This window comes from Thunnus thynnus, chromosome 10 (assembly GCF_963924715.1).
Source record: "Thunnus thynnus chromosome 10, fThuThy2.1, whole genome shotgun sequence".
In the NCBI taxonomy this organism is placed as follows: Eukaryota; Metazoa; Chordata; class Actinopteri; order Scombriformes; family Scombridae; genus Thunnus; species Thunnus thynnus.
In genome coordinates, this window is record NC_089526.1 from 10,575,568 (window position 1) to 10,596,929 (window position 21,362).

The 21,362-nt window shown below is 38.7% G+C and overlaps 3 protein-coding genes across 5 annotated transcripts; 2 read left to right on the forward strand and 1 right to left on the reverse strand.

Moving 5' to 3' along the window:
- Positions 1 to 2,168: 2,168 nt before the first annotated feature.
- On the forward strand, positions 2,169 to 11,458 carry rhbdl2 (rhomboid, veinlet-like 2 (Drosophila)). 2 transcript variants are annotated; one of them, XM_067600900.1, is made up of 8 exons: positions 2,169 to 2,260; positions 4,716 to 4,959; positions 6,127 to 6,275; positions 7,968 to 8,080; positions 8,337 to 8,437; positions 9,623 to 9,683; positions 9,772 to 9,833; positions 10,462 to 11,458. In XM_067600900.1, the coding sequence occupies exons 2-8, from the start codon at positions 4,726 to 4,728 to the stop codon at positions 10,639 to 10,641; spliced, it is 900 nt and encodes a 299-aa protein (XP_067457001.1). In that variant the 5' UTR covers positions 2,169 to 2,260; positions 4,716 to 4,725; the 3' UTR covers positions 10,642 to 11,458. The 2 variants fall into 2 exon arrangements, with proteins under 2 accessions (XP_067457001.1, XP_067457000.1); XM_067600899.1 differs by lacking the exon at positions 2,169 to 2,260 and adding an exon at positions 2,267 to 2,667.
- A 1,467-nt stretch (positions 11,459 to 12,925) lies between these two features.
- gja9a (gap junction protein alpha 9a) lies at positions 12,926 to 15,981 on the forward strand. Its single transcript, XM_067600897.1, has 2 exons — positions 12,926 to 13,928; positions 14,187 to 15,981. Exon 2 carries the CDS (start codon positions 14,206 to 14,208, stop codon positions 15,673 to 15,675), a length of 1,470 nt encoding a protein of 489 aa, XP_067456998.1. The 5' UTR covers positions 12,926 to 13,928; positions 14,187 to 14,205; the 3' UTR covers positions 15,676 to 15,981.
- A 772-nt stretch (positions 15,982 to 16,753) lies between these two features.
- LOC137191083 (c-Myc-binding protein-like) lies at positions 16,754 to 20,604 on the reverse strand. Of its 2 annotated transcripts, none has more exons than XM_067600903.1 (5): positions 20,423 to 20,604; positions 19,083 to 19,155; positions 17,708 to 17,756; positions 17,383 to 17,512; positions 16,754 to 17,259 (listed from the first exon to the last, which is right to left on the reverse strand). In XM_067600903.1, exons 1-5 carry the CDS (start codon positions 20,435 to 20,437, stop codon positions 17,212 to 17,214), a joined length of 315 nt encoding a protein of 104 aa, XP_067457004.1. In that variant the 5' UTR covers positions 20,438 to 20,604; the 3' UTR covers positions 16,754 to 17,211. The 2 variants fall into 2 exon arrangements, with proteins under 2 accessions (XP_067457004.1, XP_067457002.1); XM_067600901.1 differs by having other exon boundaries at positions 19,083 to 19,158; positions 20,423 to 20,600.
- Between the last annotated feature and the right edge of the window lie 758 nt (positions 20,605 to 21,362).

The following is a 21,362-nucleotide window of genomic DNA, read 5'->3' on the forward strand; positions in this document are numbered from 1 at the left end:
CATGAACGTAACCTCTCTAACCGCTCTTACTATTTTGGATGAACACAGGGAGCATCTTCAGCAACAGACCACCAAGATGAACCAATGAGCGTCACAGGAGCTCCTTAAATCAGAGTTTTCTTTCGCATCTTCTATCAGTATGTGTCTAATTCTCTGTCAGGATTAAAATCAATTGCTCTTTGCTCCCCTCAGCCTGTGTACTTGCCTTGTTATGACCAGTCTGTCCTTATAGTATGTACCTGCATGCACGTCCTTTACTGTGCCAGAGTTCATGTATTTTATGTGCTGTAGGTGTAGCTTTTTTACATCTGTCAGCCATTTCTGCTTCTGCTGTGCAGGTTTCAATTAGTGCCTGATAATGCACCACATTGTTGTCACATTTAGTGAACATTTCTATTTGCATGTTGTGTATTTTGTGCTTCTTTGTTGCATGTTTTAATTAGAACCTGACAATATGATGTTTAATGGTGACCGGTATGATGTTTTTTTTTGTCTGTTTGTTTTTTGTTTTTACTAACATTAATAGTCTTTTTCTTTTTTTAGTGCTCTGCATGCATATATAAACTATTTCAAAAACTCAAGGATCAATTAATATTTTAATGTTATATTCTTATGTTCTTTTTAGGGTGACTTTGTAACTCCTCTCCAGGGACTACAAATGAAAAATAACCTTTTGACTAAACTACAGCAATATTTGCTACTGTGCACTGTCCCTAAATCAACCAATAAATTAAATATATACTATTTACTTTAACTATAGAATATATACAATAGGCCTATATGTATGTTTATACTTTGTATATATTTATTTCACTAAGTATATTGAGCATCTTTGGCACTCAAATTTCCCTCAGGATGTACAAAATTTTATAGTTTTGTCCTTAAACCTTTTTTGAAGGTGGGTATTTAAAAAAAAAAAAATACAAAGAAATCATCCACTGACAACTTCATAGTTTTCAAGGGGACGCTTTTACACCCTCTGCTGGTAGTTTTATACATTGGTGGTCCCATTCGAGGAGATTCGTAGTAATATTACAGTTTAGCATAATTGCATTTTCTTTGCCAACACCCTGCAAAGTACATTTAAAGAGACTCTATTGTTTTTTAATGATTAAATTTAAAGGAGATGATAGTGGACATACATGAAGAAGGAGAGGAGACCTCATCGAAAGCTGACAATCCGAGAATCTGAGGTGGAGAGAAGGTCAGCAGCTTTAAATTCCTGGGTGTCCACATCAGTGATGACCTCACCTGGACATTAACATCACCTAGCGGCTCAAGTAAGCACAACAGCTGCTGTTGTGAGGGAGACTGAGGAAACTCGGCATGTCAGGGGATTCCCAGTAGCTGCTACAGTTTGCATCTTGACCAGCGGCATCACTGTGTGGGATGGGAACAGTAAACGCCTGCAGGGTGGCACCACCATCTCTGCAGGACGTCTACCACCATAGGAGAGCCTGCAGCATCATCAGATACTCCACCCACCCTCAACACAGGCTTTTCACACTTATGCCCTCTGACATGAGTGTGAGATGCAGGACCTCTAAGCTTAAGGACAGCTTTTATCCTCAGGCCATCAGACTGATCAACAGATCCAATCCACCCTAACCCACCTCAGCACACAGAAAGCTTCATTCCCCTACACACACACACACACACACACACACACACACACACACACTGTCTGTATATAGAATTTTGCACATATATTTCGTCGCCTAATACTATTCTGAATACTGTATATTGTACATAGTGTTCTTCGGATATTTTATTTATTTTCTCTTATCTCTCGTGATATTTAATTTGTTTATTTTCTTCTATTTGTATAGTTTTCATTCTCTATTCCTCTTGTTCCTTTGATGAAACAGCATTCAGAGTGGAAGACGAAGGAAGAATTTCATTGCACAGGGAAACTAGTTTTAACTGCATATAACTGACAATAAACGCTTTGACTTTCACTGTGTGCTCTGGTGCCACCTCCTGGCACATGTGGGGAAATGCAACATCATTGCTGAATTTGAGCCTTAGTGCACTTTATTGAATTATTGCATAATCTCTAAATAAATGACACTGCGGATCAAATATATTCGCTGTGTTATTGCCCCCTTTTTTCCCCCACGCAGATTTTGTGTGTGTGTGCGTGTGGGGGGTGAAGAGGGGGGGGGGGGGGGGCAGTAAAACTGATCCACTCTGCTGCTTCAATGAGGATCTGCTCCTGTCTGTGACGTCACTGACCCCAGGTGTGGCACGAGAGAAACAGGTAGGCTTTTGTTGAAATGCGCGGGTGGCAGACATCAGTATTTACAGTCGTAGCTACGTAAAAAAAAACACGGTGCTATATTTGACTGGAAAGAGGGAAGCACCGGCGGTTTGTTTGGGACTAGGGAGGAAGCTTGCAGGAAAAAGCGATGAAAGAGCTATAATTACCTCAAGAGTTTTTTTTTTCTTGTTCCGATGTCTCAGGGACAGTCGCTTTGAAGAAGAGGTTGTCTGGAAACATGGAGGAATAGTGTTGAACACGGATATACAGTATTGTGAACGCAGATACAGTGTATATGAAACTTTGCGCTTTCAAGCTCACACACTGAGCTGTTTGAATTAGTTTGTCAATATTTATTCGTTTGGGACTGTTTGGAGCCATCTGCACTCTTCCCGTTGAAGGTTTAGGTGAGTATGTCGAAGTTAAGTCGTTATCATTGAACGCCAAAACAAATATGTGTCAACTTTACACCGGTGAGGAGAGTAAACTAGACGTGTTTTAAATTGCGGATACTCTGGCGTAAGCAAACCACAAAATCAGAGTAAAATTGTCCTCACCAACGCCCAGTAAACAGGAAATGTTAATTAACTCACAGATACTGTAACTTACAAAGCACTGTAGGATATTTCTGGAACTAGTATCAACTTGTGTTCCATCAGTGAAATATTCAAGTATAAAATATAAACAGCTCATCTTACTTGTCAGAAGTGGAAGTAAAACCACTTTTGGTGCAGCAGCTGGTACAGAGTTTACTGTACACGAGTTTTTACTGAAGGAATTTATTCCACTATACTTAAAATACAATTATTTCAAAGGGGAAATGTAGTTGGATATATACTATACACACTAGAAACACCAGATAGTTTACTTTTTTACTTTTACTCGAGGTTGATTTTTAGTTCAAGTATCACTCTTTCCATCGTAGTAGGACGTTGTTGTCTGGTGAATGGACACCAGACGACAAGGTGCTGGTCATGTCCTATATTTTAGAGAGGCGAGGCTCAAATGATTTTATTGTTTAACCGACATTTCAACCACACTTTCTCTTCACAAGGCACGATCACTACAAGTGCCAGATACAGCCTCATAGATACATCTCCCTACACCTGCATGTTGTGTCTCTTGGTGTCAAAAATATACAGAATATGGAATGAATGTTGATGTATTTTTTTTTTTTTTAACTTTTTGTGATGAACTCAGGTGTAGCCTTGCAACTTGTTGATGATGTCACTGATTGTGGATTAATACCAAGTATGAGATGTGTATTGAACTTGCAACGAGAAAGACCAATGTGGTCAAAACGTCTGTTGTACACTAGAAATCATTGCAGCGTAGTGTGCTGTTGTCTTCTTTTCAATATTAGACATTGTTATACTCTTTGACCCAGGGGTCTGACAACAATAGAGCTGCACAATTAGTCAATCAATCAATTAGTCTATCGATAGGAAATTAATTGGCAACTATTTTGATAACTGATTAATTGTTTTAGTCATTTTACAAGCAAAAATGTCAAAAAAATTCACTGGTTCCAGCTTCTCAAATGTGAAGATTTGCTGCCTTTGTTCGACATATATGACAGTAAACTACTTATCTTTGGGTTCTGAACTGTTCAGTCCGACAAAACAAGACATTTGAAAACTTCTCCTTGAGCTATGGAAAATTATAACCCCCCTTTTCACTATTTTCTGACAATTCATAGAGTAAATGATTAATGGAGCAGGTAATCGTCAGATGATTCAATAGCGAAAGTAATGGTTAGGTGCAGACCTGGACAAACTTAGGTAATCATGCATGTTTTAAAAGTAGAGTAGTAGTAACAGAGTTATTAACCTTTGGTGATTTAACTTTGTTTCTAGGTGCCTTAAACCATGTGAGAAGTAATAAGTGAGTCAGAATAGGGATGTATAATATAGATAAAACCCTCTATAATGCTATGTAGGGCTGCTTCTTATTATTTTCATATTTGATTATTTACTTGATTCCTTGATTAATCATTTTGTTTATAAAATGTTAGAAAATAGTGAAAAATGCCTGTTATAATTTCTTAGTGCCTGTGATGGCGTCTTCAATTGTCTTGTTTTCTCCAATCAACAGTCAGTTTACCTTCATGTATGATACAAAAAGCTTAAAATCTTCACATTTGAGAAACTGCAACCAGCAAATATTTGGCATTTTTCTTTAAAAAAAATGACAAAAATGATTACGATTATCAAAATACTTGCAGATTAAGCAAATTAAATTCCTGACAAATAAAATACTTTGTCAAAATTAAGCAAAAATCATATAAAAATGCAAATTTGCCTTTAAGCAGTCCTGCTAATTAATTTGCAATACACCCAGAGATATTGAAAAAATCATATAAACAGTAAAGCAAAATCTCTGACGGTAAACAAATGCATATTGCCACAGACAATCTGAATATATATATACATATATAATATAATGTGCTGTGCAGGACTGCAGCAATGATGGACAACATAGACCTCGAGCAGCAGGAACCGTTTCCCGTGGACCGAGACGGGAGACCGATAAGGAATGAAGAAGATGAGCCTGATGGGAACAGGAAGATGGGCTGTTGTGAGAAGTTTCAGCGGTCTATCTCCAAATGGATGCTTCCAGAAAACCACCGTAATGTGTACCTGGAACGGGCCAACTGCTGCCCGCCTCCCATCTTCATCATCCTCGTCAGTATTGGAGAGGTGAGGGTTTAGCTTGGCCCAGAGTGTACACGACACACAGAACAGCACAGATTCTGTTATCTCATTATAAAACTTGCTTTCTATGCTGATATTAAGGTGAAAATGTGGGAGCATAGGTTGGATATCTTTCAATAATGACACTAAGTGAAACAATTAGTCTTATTTGACAGTTTCTAGCTTAAATATTTGAAAAAAATAAAGGTAGTTTTTGCTTTCTCTACTCTGAGAAGCTGAGAAAAAGTGTTTGTCTGTTTTGGCATCTGCGCCGTCTCTTCTGAATGTCCAGATTCATCAAGCGCAGTCGCCCAGGAGCAGGCAGAAGGCATGGTGTCAATGAAAACAGTAGTTTTGCATGAGTTGTAGCTTTAGACTAGAGTAGGTGCAGTTAATCCTTAATGATGGGATTCAAAAATGCTCTTCCAGAACGAGTAAACAGAAAGCCACCGTGTCTTTTTGACTTTTAGATTCAAGTAAATAAACACATCTTGAGAAATGTGGATGATTTGTGGCTGATTTGTGTAAATAGCAAAAGGAGACCTCATTTCCTTCCATAACTGTGCTTAAAAACAGACGTGAACTTGAGTTACTTAGGGTAGATATTCCCTTCAAAATGATTACAATTTGAAGATGGAAAGATACACTTCGGAAAAGTCAGGAAATCTGTGAAACATTGCTGTCCCATGTTGCTGTCAGAATCAATTGAAGGATGTAGCTTCACATTGACGTTTTCTTTCTTATCATTTCTTATCACTAAGTGTTCTGCACATTTCCTGTTCATACTTTGACATGAACAGCTCACTCTTTGTAGCTCACAGATGTCCAGTATCACTACATTTGAATGTCTGTGAATACTTTTGAGGGACATTTACTCAGGGAATGTCGACTGAGCTTCTTTGTCAGCTTGTCTTTGCTTTATATGCACACAGATACAAGCATTCATACATCAGAGCTCCTATGTACGATCACACTGTGGGAACATACCTCAACATCTGTATTCAAAGTTAATTTTTCCTGTCTTTATTTTGTCAGCTGTTTGGGATTTGGCTTCGTGCCTCGTACCTGCTGCTCTAACCTTAAGGCTGGTCAGTTTCTACACTTTGGTTGGGAAGAAAGTGAACAATCTCTTACTTCAAGAATAATTTGTTTACCTTCTCTGTTCTTCATTAGTTGGCAGTGTTTATTTACTACGCTGTGTGGAAGCCACAGAAGCAGTGGGTGACTCTAGACGAAGGCATCTGGAACAGTCCCCTTACATACAAGCCAGATCACCGGCAGGAAGCATGGCGCTTTGTCTCCTACATGTTTGTCCACGCTGGGTAAGTGTGGGCAGGGCTGCTACATTCATTATGTGGTAAAAGCTTGAGTCAGTGTGGTGGAGTGGACAAAATGTCAGAGGCACCTTACAGCATAATATCACGGCTCTGCTGTAAACACCAGTTTGGTGAAGCTCATAATCTTTTGGGATTTTTATTTTAGGCTGTTGGTTCAATACTGTGGTCATTTTTGAGAGTGCAGGTTGGGACAGTCATGATGATTTTGACACTTCCCCCTTGCTGTATTACATGACAACATAATTTAGTGTTTGTAACATGCAACTTCTGTGAATCATAGTCATGAAGCTGAGTACTGGCTTTAAAAGAGGTCTAACAACTACTGTTCTTAGTTCGTTTTCAAGGCAACTTACTGAGATGCAACAGGACCAGATAGTCTTTGCCTGAATTGCTGGCACATTTGTAAAAACACTTCAATGTTGTGTGATGTGGCAAGTAAAAAAGTCCTAAAAAATCATGAGTACATAAGCCACAGGAACACAGGAAAACCAAAACTCATGACTGCACAGAAACACTGCATTAGCAAAGAGGAAGAGTGGTCATTGACCCTCGCCAACACTAACTGAAAGACACTTACAGGATATTTGCTTAAAGGATAAGTCTGGTGAAATTCTTTACGTTTCCTACTGTCAACAAATGTCATGAAAAGATGAAAAACAGCAATGAACTGATCCAACTAACAAGTGTTGTCTGTGTATCCAAAGCCTGATATATCTTATTCCTCTGTGCCGTAGAGCTCCGTTGTTGTCCAAAAACGATTTAAAACACATCAACTGAGTCACAGTGTCCACTGAGTGACACTAGCAGTGGGTATCTTAGGGAATTGATTCTGATTCTTGGTGTCATGATTCAATTCTTGATTCAAAATCGATTCGTGATTAAATAAATAGAAAGAGGGGCCCCATATAGCTTCTTAAGTCCAGTGTGATGTGTGCCAAACCATTCGCTCACGTCCATAGTCAAGTAAACAGCAATATGAAACATAAATAACAGTTGAGCTCAGTGGTCTTGATGAAAGTCACTGTCTGACGGAGAGGAAAAAGCAGAGAAAAGTGTGTTTGAGTAAATAGCTTTTTTTATTTTAAAAAGTTATCTGCATTCATTTGGAAGCATCTTACAATCTTTGAATACCATTATTACAAAAATAATTTCTTTGGACTTTGTAAATTGATTCAGAATAGTAGAGGATAAAAATTGCAATTCGACCATTATACTTTATTTTAAGTCAATCACACATACTCCGTCCTGCTGTCATAAATACTCAACAGAGCTCCAAATGTGTATTGATCTTTGGCTGAAAATATTCCCCAACAAATGCCCAATTTACTACTGCTTCAGTGACGTTTGTTAGAAACTACAGAGCCCAGCTGTTTTAGGAAATTAATTCAGTGAAACTACATTGTGACCTGTTTTTAAATATTAACATCTTCAGTAGGAACCAGTGGACTTTGGGCTGAGTTTGGTAAAGTATTGAGAGTGAGACTAACACATTGTGGGTTTTGGTCTTTTCATGGATGTTGACAGTAAGAAATATATAGAACAAGACCAGTTTTATCCTTTAACAACCCTACACAGTACAGACAGTATATTTTGTCCACCCTACTGTACATTTGTATGACATTTCACCTCCATGATGAAGTTTATTGTGTTTACTATGTCGTTACTCTGCCTCCCCAGTGTGGAACACATTGTGGGCAACCTGATAATGCAGCTGCTCCTGGGCATCCCGTTGGAACTGGTCCATAAAGGATTTGAAGTGGGAATGGTTTACCTTGCTGGTGTCTTGGCAGGTGAGAAACACCTGCCGCTGTTTGTTACTCACTTTTCCTCCTCAAATACAACAAATCTCTTTCCATTCCTAAAAAAAATGCTTTCAAGATCCTAAGCTAGCAGGGTTTCATAAGAGTTTGTGAATGCTGTGCACCCAGATATCTGACAGTTACTTGTCTTGAAGTTGGTTTTTCTAGTTTGTGTAAGAGCGAGTCCTGGCTGTCAGAAATGCCTCTGGTGACAAACCTGATGATTTGTGTTGCTGTTTCCCCTCAGGCTCTCTGGCCAGCTCCATCTTTGATCCTGTCAGTGCCTTGGTGGGGGCCTCTGGGGGCGTTTATGCTCTCATTGGAGGCTATTTTATGAATGCAGTGGTGGTAAGTTTACATTCAATTTAATAAAACACACTGGAGCTACATTTCAGACTGAAGTGACTCTTGTTTACAGAGTTCCCTCCTTTATACTGTTTATCACTGAACTACTGTGCGCTCATTGAATCCCTTAGTATTTTTGTCTAGGGCTGCAACTAACAATTATTTTCATTATCGATTTAATCTGATGATTATTTTCTTGATTAATCAGTTTGTCTATAAATGTCAGAAAATTGTGAAAAATGCTTGTTACAATTTCTTAGAGCCCAAGGTGATGTTTTAATGTCTTGTTTTGTCTGATTAACGGTCCAAAATCAAAAGATATCCAGTTTACAGTCATGTATGACATATACAATTTTAAAATCCTAAAATTTGCTGAGTTGATGCATCAGTCGATAAACCCCCGGGTGAAGTCACATTTTTTCAGTCAAATCGCTGCCTTTTTTTAAGCCACATCATTATACACAGAGTAACACAGGATGACAGCATGACAGGCTGTAAACTTTTACAGTTTCTTGTCTCTAAATGACCTAAATACATAACTATGGTAGACACAGAGAGGGATGATGCTCTCAGCTCTGGTGTTAAATGCAGTGAAGTTGGCTAAACCACTGTTTAAACAGATGTGTCTCTATACCGGCATCTCTACGTCTCCTCCTCTACCGTCCAGCGTGATCAACTCCTCGGCTGACAGCGCCGTCAGCAGCTGGAAGAAGAGACGCTCTGAGCTGTGCTTGCATTTTATAACTGAACTAATACCAGGATGCAAACTTTTTCACGTCCCATATGATGAACAGCAGCATTAAAACACTTACAAGTCTTACAATTGAAATATGAGAAGCTGTTATCAGTTTATTGCGGGGCGGTAGCTCTGCAGGTGCGCTTGATTGTATTGTAACTGCAGTAACTGGGCGGAGACATGAATGATATTTATCATAGCAGGCTGAAGAAAGAAAGAAAATGTAATATTTAGTATGTACGCCTATAAGGAAGAAATACATGCAACAAGATAAATATAGAGAAATATATGTGTCTTAAAGTTCATTCATTCCTAAGAGTGTGCTACCTAAGTAGGTCTTAGTGGAGCCAGCTTTGTCTGTCTTCACTTCATGTTGCTTTTTTTTTCTTATCACTTTGAAAGCTACTATAAAAATATTGTTCTTCACAGCTGGTGACTGTTTCAATTCACAGAATTTCCGAGAGATGATTCCTCTCCTTGGAGTGTTTCGTATCCTTGCCATAGTGATGATTGGTAGGTTATCCTGTTTTGTTTTTTTTATAAAAATATATAACTGCTGTCATGACAATTCGAAAATGTTAAATCTAATACTGTTTTCCAGTTGGTGTAGATTTTGGATTTGCCTTCTACAGAAGATTCATCAACCATGAGGATGGTTTGAAGGTATGATTTTTTCCCCCACTGTACAGTAGATGACTTCAGCAGAATAGAAAAACAAAGGGTATCGCTAAACCTTTTCAGACATAGAAGGAGCCTCAAGACAAAATCCAGCTAACCTCTCCCAAAACCAGCAGTGGTATGTGGGGACTTCATTTGCTTGTGGCTATAGACAAGATCAGTAGCTCTTAGTGGGACATGGTAAATCATGCATATACATACCTCTCTGTATAGGCATGTACGAATACTCTCTGCACACGAACCACCTTTTATAACCAGTAAGCTAAATCTAGAAATGTTGACACTTGTTCTTTGACTCCTTATTTTCAGTTTTGAATAATAAAACAGCTAAAAGCACGTTTCCCCCCTTTTGACGAAGCTTGTCTGTCTTTCCAAGTGATTCCACCACACTCTGAAAACCTGATTCCTTATTCCCTCCCCCACCTTGTTATTACCCTCTTTTCTTCATTTGTTTTCACTGTTAAACTGGTCCTGCAAGTTTTCTGGGTTTTCCCCACTATTCAGTTAGGTAAAGATTAGCCGGTGGGGGGGGGGGGGTCTATGGTCAATTCAACTTTGGTGATGAGGCCCACAGGCTAAATCTAAAATTTGACTTCATGTTTTCTCTTCTTAGGTGTCTTTTGTGGCCCATTTTGGAGGAATTGTGGCAGGGATGACCATCGGCTACGTCTTCTTCAGTGCTTACAACACGAAGCTACTGAAAGACCCTCGTTTCTGGATTTGTATAGTGGGCTATGTAGTCTTTGTGCTCTTTGCTGTACTCTTCAATATCTTCCTTTCACCAGCATCATAGGACCAGAAATCAGCAGTCAAACACCTTTTTTTAAAGATTAACACTAAAAGCCTTAATGTCACACTCAGGAAACTACATTTTACTGATGGTCCAGAGCAAAGTTGTTTTTTTGCTTTGTGAATGTAATGCACAGGGTTTATTTTTAAATTTTATATCAGATTTTCCTTTTTTAAAGTGCTGTATTTGTGAGTTTAAGTGGATGGGTGCCCCCTGCTGTTTATTTGTAGCATTGCAGAAGGTTTATTTTATATTTTTGCCTTTTTAAAAAGTGAATCATTTTACAGTGAGTTATTTCTCTTGCTCTAATGTTTTTATCTTTGCTGTAGCTTTGTGTGTTTTGTTTGTAAGATTGTAGATCCTTTTGTACTTTTCATGATTATCAGGAAATGAATGATCACATATGTCACTTTTCATAGATAGGAAATAATGACCAGGCTGTTTAATGGAATAATTTTACACTCATCTATGCTGTTGCTAGTTTTCTGTTGAATCATCACAGACTCTCACAGACTTCCAGTATTCCTTAAAATGTGCCTTAAACGTGGTGAAGTCCCCTCACCACATTAAACACTAAATTTGATGACGACTATTAAGACATCGGATGTATGATAACACAAGTTTACAAGGAAGTCTCAGGGAAAAGGGATAACTGCTGTGTCCAAACTGCTGGTGTGGCCCCTTCCTTTTATAAGCAAAACATCTGGTTTACTATCAAGCCTTGGCTGAACGCCACATTATTCAGTCACATCCTGTTGAAAAGACATAAACAAATACATGTTAAACTCAACAAGAAAGTTATTTTATTATCATACGTGCTTTTTAACCTTGCAAATACAAAACTTTACCTTTAAACACAAACATCCAGCTTTTGGAAATACTATCTACTGTAACTTGTTGGTCATTATAGACAGTGGTCGATATCATATAATATCCACACTTGTGTGGAACTGTAACATTAAGTGTAAATTATTAGTAAAAGTACATTTTTGTCCCCAGAAGTCTATACATAAAAACTCTCACATAACTGTTTTACATTTGGTGTGAGAAAGCACAGACTGTGATTTAGGAAGAGATCTTATTTTAGGAAACATACTTAATTTATAAGATAACAGGGAAACAGAGAACAGAGACCTCCTACACTTGGTTTTGCATTTCCGCAGCTCATTGTTTTGGTATTTTCAATGAAATTTGATGTTTTTTAATTTACGTTTTGTCAAACTAAAGTTGAACATCTGCAGAAACAGGACAGTATTGATGTTGTCTGATGAATAAATACAGAATTAACATTAAAAATTTAATTTTCTTACAGTGGGCTAATTCATTGTCAGTATGTCTAAAGGTTAGCAGACAACATAGTGTTTTTACAGTACCAGCCTGCTGTTTGATGCTGCAGGGACTCTATTACATGTATTTGTGCCCCAATGACAGCTTCCTGTATGTGGAAAGTTCCATAGTTTCCAGATTTAGCACTATCAATATAACTTAGTGCATCAATATTCAATTACTATAAACTTGTTAACCTAAACTTGTTAGCGGGAAATTATACGTTGCCTTATGTAGTTCTGCAGTAAACACATTTGATGTCATTAGACGAGACGGCTGAAAACCTGCAAGGGTCTGCAAGATTTCACTTTATGTTTTTTAAATTAAATATTTGCTGATAAGCGCTCGTTGTTGTTGTGTTTTTGCATGTTATTTTCTTATAGAAGAATGTGTAGCTTCATATTAACGAGTTAATGAGGATCTTAGTCTATTAGCACAAAGAATTGTGCTAATAGACAGCAGAGCAGAGGACATCCTGATGCCACTAAATAAAAATATAGGGACTGAAGCACAAGCAAAAATTGATTTTTGTGATTGGAAGGGAGAAAAAGGAAACAGCACTGGGATTTTCCCAATATTGTTACCTCAGTGTGACCCTCTGTACCCCTAATGTGTTTGTACCAGACTGGCTTAAATCAATCCTGCTCATCAGGGCAGCGTCCTGGCAGAAAGATTTTAGGGCAAAGGGGAAAAGTTCACTTTAGCCTCATATATATCAGATAGCCTCATATTATCAGATGGGTGGAAAAATCTTGAGCGGAATTGAATGTCAACCATTAGGCTGGTTCTGATTTGCTTTTTCCTGTTGATGATATTCTCAGCTTTGTAGGTAGATTGTCATGCACTGCATATTTAAAGAACTATATAGTATAGTATAATAAACACTTCATACCGTTGGTGTGAAGCTATAATATAATGACTGACCCAAGATAACAACCATATTCATCACACAGAGGAATTTCCACAACTGTGAAATTGGCCAACAGATGTTGGCAGCAGTACTAATCCATTAAGATAGATTTCTTGTAAATGTGCTAAAATAATGTGTCAAGTTCACGAGAACTTAATTAGATCCAGAGAGGAGCAGCAGGGTATGAAATTGGACATGATGACTCATTGATTACTTTACTATAGTAGAAAACTATTGATCGAACAATGCCTCTGTGGATAACTGACTGGTATTGATGATGGGGGGATTGAAACTGTGTATTTCCGTCTCTTCATTGGTACAACATGGAGCAAGTAGTTGTTTACACACAGACCTAATGCACACACCCAAATGAACCAACACAAATATATTCAGTGTAAGTTCTGTTGATTCAATCAAATTGAATCTATACAACATTGCTGTGTGGAAAGGTGAAGTAATATCAAGACAAATACATTTAAAAAAAGAGTTCTGACCTTAAAAGATTGAGGTCAATATTGGTGTACAGCCGGTTACAACCCCATCACTGTGGGGCCATGATCTAAATGCATCTGTGAAGCTGTCGGTATTGACTTTCTCTGGTCAGAGTAGTGCTGGCACTCTTCCCTAAACAGCTCAGTTGTTCCCACTTTGTTTCTGGCAACAACAAAGCAGAGGCGGGTCACTGAAGTTTAGGTGATGTGCAGGGACTCATGTGGACGGTGTTAACGATTTTTACAACTTTTGGGTGACCGCGTCAGGGCTGCATGACCCGAGGAGATTTAAGTCACCACCGGCAGTCTGTCCATGCTGCAAGGTAAATGGAAAGAACAACTGTACAGAACTCTGCCATGCTTTATATAATGACACTGCTGAAAGGAATGGTTTCATTAAGACAAAACCGGATAGCTGAACAGCCAAGGGAACATATCTCTGGATGTACAAGTCTTCTTTGTGTACTTTTACTTTATCTTTTTGCAAATATGTGACTTATTACATTATTACTTCACTGCTACTACAGTTTCCTATTTAATGTTTCTTTTTTTCCAGCTGAGAGGTACTGTAACTATTTAATATTTTCATTGTTATTAAAAATCTTTTTTACTTAACTTTCTCGTGGTTTACTTAAAATTTTGCTTTTTTGTGCTAACTAAATCTGAAAAGCTGCTCATATTCTCAATGTGCTTTTTTTGTCTATTTAAAATCCAGTTTACTTCACCAAACAAGAACCATATGTGTTGACCACTTTTAAACCGTCTCAGCAGACTTTCTTCCCTAATTATTCAATCTCTCTTTGTCAATGCCTTCCTCCCAGTCATAATGGCAGAGTGAAGATGGGTGACTGGAACTTCCTTGGGGGGATTTTGGAGGAGGTGCATATCCACTCCACTATGGTAGGCAAGATCTGGCTCACCATCCTGTTCATCTTCCGTATGCTGGTCCTCGGGGTGGCAGCTGAGGATGTGTGGAACGACGAGCAGGCTGACTTTATATGCAACACTGAGCAGCCTGGATGCAGAAATGTGTGCTACGACCTGGCTTTCCCAATCTCCCTCATCCGCTACTGGGTGCTGCAGGTTATTTTTGTGTCCTCTCCCTCGCTGGTTTACATGGGCCACGCTCTCTACAGGCTCCGGGCGTTGGAGAAGGAACGGCAGAAGAAGAAGGCGCTGCTGCGGAGGGAGTTGGAGTTGGTAGATGTGGAGTTGGCAGAAGCCAGGAAGAGAATTGAGCGGGAGATGAAACAGGTTGATCAAGGGAAGCTTAACAAAGCTCCTCTCAGAGGTTCTCTGCTCCGCACCTATGTGGCTCACGTTGTCACTCGCTCTATTGTTGAAGTGGCCTTCATGACAGGCCAGTACGTCCTTTATGGCTTTCACCTCTACCCGCTGTTCAAATGTGAGCGGGATCCTTGTCCCAATGCGGTAGACTGCTTTGTTTCCAGACCAACTGAGAAAAGTGTCTTTATGGTGTTCATGCAATGCATTTCTGCAATTTCTCTCTTCCTAAACATCTTGGAGATCATGCATCTGGGTTACAAGAAGATTAAGAAAGGCATCTTGGACTTCTACCCTCACTTGAGAGATGACAGAGATGACCTTGATGATTACTATGCCAACAAATGTAAAAAAGAGTCTGTAGTGCAAATATGCACTAGTGTAACTCGAAAGGCAACGATTGCCTCTGCACCCAGTGAATACAACCTGGAGAGGGTGCAGGGCACAATGTACCCAAACCTTATCAAACCTTCAACTTTTCTACCTGTTCAGGGCGAGCTAGCCAATCAGCAGGATTTGGATGATTCTAAATGTTCCACTCAAAGTCCCCCTGGGTATAACTGCACCTCGACTACCAACGAGCCGTGCTCTCCATGCTCTCCATGCTCTGACTCCGTAATTAATGCAAAGCAGGAGGCTGAGGAGTTTTTGCATCTTCCCCCACACAGTAAGGAGGGCAGCGAAAGAGGGAGCCCAGACTCTCCAAAATGCCCACAGAGGGCAACTACTGCTTCCTCCTTCCCTACGCTGCCAATAAGTGCAGCAAGAAGACCGTGGAGGGCTCACGGCTCTATGAAATGCTCCACAGTGCCAGAAGGTAAAAGCTCTGACACGGATTCATATGGGGGTGCGAAAGCTAGTAGTGGACCGCCCTCGGCCAAGCATCAAAGCCGACCCTCCACTCCAGAGTCGCTGGATGACTCCAGCTCAGGATCCGGGCACAATCCGAGACCACCTTCCTCTACATGCAAAACATCAGTGGCAAGTAACTCGAGCAGCAAACGAGCACCTGACCTGCAAATCTAAAGCAGCAGACGAGCACCTGACCTGCAAATCTAAACTTTTAAACACAAACTGTTCAATCTTAATCCATGTTCGCAACCCATGAACCAACTGTCATGTCTACACTCAAGCTCATATGTGGATTTAGTTACAAAAACTACAAATCTGTTCTTGGTCTGTATTTTCTCCTGAACTACAAACACTTATTGCAGTTAGTGATACAACTTTTAACTGATTCTAGTGAAATATTATTAATGCAGAACAACAGATGTATTGTACTGTATATTTTATGTTTTTCCAGCTGTTTTGGAATAAACCTTTTGTTTTCTATTGTGACCTACTTCATGTATTGCTACCAAATTAGCGTGAAAGTGTGTACAGTAATTGCGTTACAATACACCTTGAAAGGTCTAACGCTGGAATTGTTACGGCTGTTTTTCTTTTAATTTTTTATTATAAAAGGTAAATGTCAGCTAATTCTGGGCAGTGCATCCCAACATATACACCTAAACCTTTGCTCTATACTATTCAGTTTTCTGAATAAATAATAATAAAAAAAAACTTTCACTGTATGGCACCTTTCATACATGAGATGCAGTTCAATGCACTTTACATAAAATTGCCCTTTAAAAGGAGTTCTGTCACCAATATTTAGGTTATCTGTGAAAGTGCCAGGGTACTTTTTGGATTTGTAGCACATAGCATTGTTACACAAATTAATACTCAACAGGCAGAATTTCATCTGGATAATTTTGTCAGCACAGTTTCACTTTAGTTCCATAATGTTTCAGGGCATTAGCTGGAAGGATTTAGTCGATTCTCAGTTTGAGAAGAAATAGCCAGTTAACCTGTACAGATATAACAAAATGTAAACATTAGCTGTATTTTAATCCATAAATAACAAAAATCTTTTCTGTCGCAGCATTACCATGAAGTCCTGGGTATAAAACACTGATAGTTTCCTGAGCATATCAATAAGCAGCTAACAAAGTGTTGATTACAGAGTTGTGTTCTGTAATATTGACCAGATGTATCTGTGAATGCAGTAACAACTGGCCTTAGTAATACACAAAAATGTTGTGCAAAAATGAGTGATGAAACATTTACTTGATTAGAAGACTGTGCTTTATTTTACCAGTGACTTACATTTCCGAGCTCTTTACAATGGTTTACTTGCACCAGACCTCTGTCTTTGTCACACACTGTCGTTTGGATCTGAACAGTGTGTTTGTGCTTATAACAATGCCAGAAAAACACATATTGGTTATTTTCTTACATAAAGCCCTCAAAAAAAGTCCCATGTCTTAAGAACTGACTTGTCCAATCATAAAGAAAGGCACTTTCTACTGTAAAGATTTACTAAAGACTGAACAAACAAGAAAAAAAAATGTATTTACATACATGTACAGAATAATTTAAATCCTAAGAAACATAGAAATAAGATTTACAAAAACAGCTGCATAAAAATACTTCACTTAACAGTGTCGTCTGGTCTTGAAATTTAAAGTTACAGTAATATAAACAAAAACTATATTAATCATGCAAAAGCTCTGCAGGGGTCTAGTCCGCCGTGGCTCCGTCTTCTGACAAAGGTTCATACTGCTGGAGCTACAGAGATGGAGGACAACAGGCATATACATTAGGCGCTTTTAACAGTATGTTGTATGAAATTACCCAATATTTTTATCATTGAGAAACAATTCTTATTGTTAGAAAAAGCATAAGGTTTACCCTTGTTTTGAGGTCTTTGTTTTCCTCTGCCAGACGTGAACACCTCTGTCTCAGGTCCATCACCTCCTGCTGTAGAGCCTCCGTGTCTGCTGAAGCCTGGCCGGCCGCACCAAGGTGCTGCTTCACAAATCTGGGTAGGAGTCGGTCAAAGAATCTACAGCAAGCAAAACTGATTTCTGGACATTTCTCTTTATTATTATTGTTGTTTGGGTGTATGAGTATGAGCCTGAATCATAGGCTGAACTCACTACCAACAAAGAGACTATTTTTGCAAACACACAGTGGTTTGAGTGCCAAGAACAGATTTTTGTGAATGGAAGGATACTCCAGAGCATTGTTGGGTTTTTCTTGTTGTTCATACAGAGCTACTAACACTGAAATCAAGAGAAACAAGTTAATAAAATTGTACAAGAATTGAGTCAAGCACTGATTAGGCCGGAGTATCTAACTTTAATAATATTGGGGAACAACAAAAACGAGTCTCTAGCACAGATGATCAAAAACAGTATCAAATGTTGCCATCGAAAGCTTGGTCAGATTCTTAGTCTTAGTCTTGTTTACGTATTTACTAGTTAAATATCCCCTGAGTGAAATGATAATGTTGCTTATTTAGACTGTATTTTATTTATACAAAGTGCAGTACTGCTGTTGTGTGTTAATACAACATTAAACTGATGAATTTGAGAAGTTTGGCTTGTTTTATTAAACAACAAAATTTGGGTTTACAGTCTATCAGTGTGACAGACCGTTTGAAGAAGTTTCAAATGCCTTGTGATCAAGCAGAGAGCTTTCTTAGAATTAACAGACAGGATTATCAGCTTGACCTCTTGCGTGCTCTTTGACCTATCAGTAAACTAAGCTAACATATAAAAATTGGGGACGGACAGTAGCAAGCAAAGTCCTTGTGGCGGTAATACACCTTAACGCTGGTTGCCACAGAACAGGAAAAGAAGAAGGAGCAGCGAGCAAAGCTGTGCTGATCAGATAATCATGACACCAAAGCATCTGAGAGGCAGTGTGTGGAAGTATTTCAGGGGCTCCAGCATAGATGTCTTACTCTACATCAACAACAAATCTGAGGCCTTACCAGTGAGCTTGAGACACAAGTGAGGCAGCGGAGCGACATCAACTCTGCAACCTTGTCTGACGCAGTGCGATCTCAAGACACATAGTGCAGTTGTTTAACACCACACGGGAAAACATAAAGACTACACTGAACGGTAAGACTCTCTCTCTCTCTGACACATTACAGTATATGGCTTGTGTTCGAATTAATGTGAACAAATTACTTGTTAGTTTGACTTCATTCAGGCTTGACTTTTTGAAAAAGTGACAGCCCTAATGTGATGCATCAAACATAGTACTGTTTTGGTGTCAGTAAGTCAGTGAAACTCTAGCATCGTACCGGCACCAGTTTTGAAAATTTAGAAATGATGCCTAGCCTTAAACGCGAAGAATTAAAAGGTAATTTGAGTCAAAAGTGTCCGATTAGATGGTAAGTTAGTGTTGTCTTATAAACAACAGTAATTCAATATTTTTCTATTCATTGGTGGTGTCAGAAGTTTTGTCCTGATTCGTGTTTCGACCAACTCATTGGCTCTTTGCTTTCCATTGCAAAGTGAAGTTTGTGAAAAGGGTCCGAGCACCTTGAGAAATGACCTCTAGAACGAACAAACAAACAAACAAAAAAGGTGTCATACCACTGGTAAGGCTGTCAACAACACCAGCTTTCTCCAAGTATCTCCGAAACTGTTCCCTTTTGGGGTCTGAAGCCTGCTGGGGGGGATAAAAAAGAATTCATTCAATATCAATTCATTGCAAGATGTTAGTGGTTAAAAGCCAGACTTCTATCTAGAAACTGAGAGAACACACAACACGGTTAAAATGTGCTTAAAGGATAGATTCATAATTTTCCAAGTCTGTCTTAAAACAACAGGCAGGCGCCCAAATGAACATTGAAACAGGTTTTTCTTGCCATAATTATTCCTCTGATTCATAGTGACCATCAGAAGATCCCTTCATGATGCACTTACACTGTATGTGATGGGGACCAAGATCCACAAGCCTCCTTCTGTGCAAAAATGTATTTAAAAGTTTATCTGAAGTTTTAGTCGTTCAAATGAGTCAAATCAAGTAGATATCTTTCAACGTTAATCTTTTTAGTGCCAAAGTCCCTCTTTTTGTTACTGTTCTTCCACCACAGCTCAACATGGAAACTGTCTGAGGAAACACAAAGAGGGAATTTGATGCTAATAAGACTGTGAATGTGGCAGATATCCACCTGATGTGACTAACTCAGACTACTGACGCCTCATATAAGCTTCAGATAAACTTTTAGATGCATTTTGGCCCCCCATCACTTGCATTGAAAGCACATTATGAAAGGGATCTTTTAATAGCCAGTATGAACAGGAGGAATGATTACAGCGAGGAAAACCTCTTTCATTGTTCATACGGGCACCTGACTCTTGTTTCAAGAAAGACTTGAAAAACTGTGGTCCCATCATTTGACACTTAATTTTTTCAATCGTCATTTAATAGCCAAGAGCTCCTGTTACAAGCCACAAAATGGTCAAAACACCTATCCTGCGACAGAAAAGGTCACAGTCAAAAAAAAGAAATATGGTGCTGGTTGGTTTTTAGCTCTGATCAGCCGGATTGTTCCCACAGAAAAGTTCAGCGAGGCGGCTGTGCGCTGCTCAGTAGTTGGACAAATTAACCAGAAAAAAACGTGTCAAACCAACCAGTTCAACTAGTCTTTCTCCTTGAAGTATTTTCTCTCTTTAGTTGATTTGTTGACATTATTGAATGGATACCGAACTGAGGTTTAGCCACAAACATTCAAAAGCTACAAACATTATTTAAAAAAACACACACACAAACATGCGCTCTCACAGGTGAACAACTGGTCCGCTGATGGAGAACCTTCCAGCTTGCTAACGTTAGCTTAGCTATCTTTCAGTTACGAGCTAGTCAAGAAACATTGGTTAGTTTTTCAAGAAATGATAGTGTAAGAAAAAGCGACAGCCAGTAAACTTACTCTATAATGCGCCATAATACTGCAGGCTGTAAAGTTGACTTTCTTCTTAAAGCGACAATGTTTTCTATGTCCCGCAAAACACCGCAGCACACAAGTTCAGAAAGCAGGTAAACTGCCGACCGGAGACGTTCAGTTTCGTTTATCACGATCTTCCTTCAAGCAACTGCTCTGGGCTCGATGTTGCCTTCAGGTGTTCCTCGTAAAAATGAAAACTTTTATCAACCAGGGGAACTACAAAAATTAAACAGAGAGAGAGAGAGAGAGAGAGAAAAGATTCATTAGCTGTTTGATCTTGTACACATACATTGAAAAGAAATTCCTTTTCTCCCAGACAAAAAACAGTGCACTTGCAAAATAGACGATTTAAAGAAACTTAACGAGGATACTAAAAATATAAGATTACTAAAATATACTTAGTAATTTTTTTTGTTCCAGAAACATAGAGTAAATGGATTATATAACCACACACGAGTACACAAAAGTATAAAAGCCTTAAAATAGCAGCAGAGGTCGATGCTCTTAAAGTTCAGAGTCAGTTCAACTAGCCAATGTTTAAAAAAAAAAAAAAAAATTAAGGTCTCTTAGCAACCTGGAAGAAGTTTGCATTATATTATTAAAAACACTTTGTGGATATTTCATAGACCTCCAGTATTTTTCTGACTCAATTTTTAATTTTTTTTAAAATTAATTTTAATACTTTAGATCCTGTTGGTTGATGGCTCGTAATCCTCTGGACAGGGAGGAGGGTATCTGATATATGACCTCAATTTTCTAAAGCTTTAAAGGTATATTATGCAGGATTTTCCTAAAAAACAAAACAATCAAACAAAAACAAAAACAATGTATAGACTCATACAAAAATAATCCCTCTCAATCATCACTTATGATGCACTAGAAGTGTGTGGTGGCGTATTTATCACCCGCCCTCTGTCTGTATTTT

Excerpts from the sequence above, each read along its gene's own strand:
- rhbdl2 (XM_067600900.1), top strand. The coding sequence starts at position 4,726 with ATGATGGACAACATAGACCTCGAGCAGCAGGAACCGTTTCCCGTGGAC. Across the intron at positions 4,960-6,126 it reads TCCTCGTCAGTATTGGAGAG|TTGGCAGTGTTTATTTACTA; the intron begins GTGAGGGTTTAG and ends GTTCTTCATTAG. Across the intron at positions 8,081-8,336 it reads CCTTGCTGGTGTCTTGGCAG|GCTCTCTGGCCAGCTCCATC; the intron begins GTGAGAAACACC and ends GTTTCCCCTCAG.
- gja9a (XM_067600897.1), top strand. The coding sequence starts at position 14,206 with ATGGGTGACTGGAACTTCCTTGGGGGGATTTTGGAGGAGGTGCATATC.
- LOC137191083 (XM_067600901.1), bottom strand. Across the intron at positions 17,513-17,707 it reads AAACCCAACAATGCTCTGGA|ATTTGTGAAGCAGCACCTTG; the intron begins GTATCCTTCCAT and ends ACTCCTACCCAG. Across the intron at positions 17,260-17,382 it reads ACAAAGACCTCAAAACAAGG|CTCCAGCAGTATGAACCTTT; the intron begins GTAAACCTTATG and ends CCATCTCTGTAG.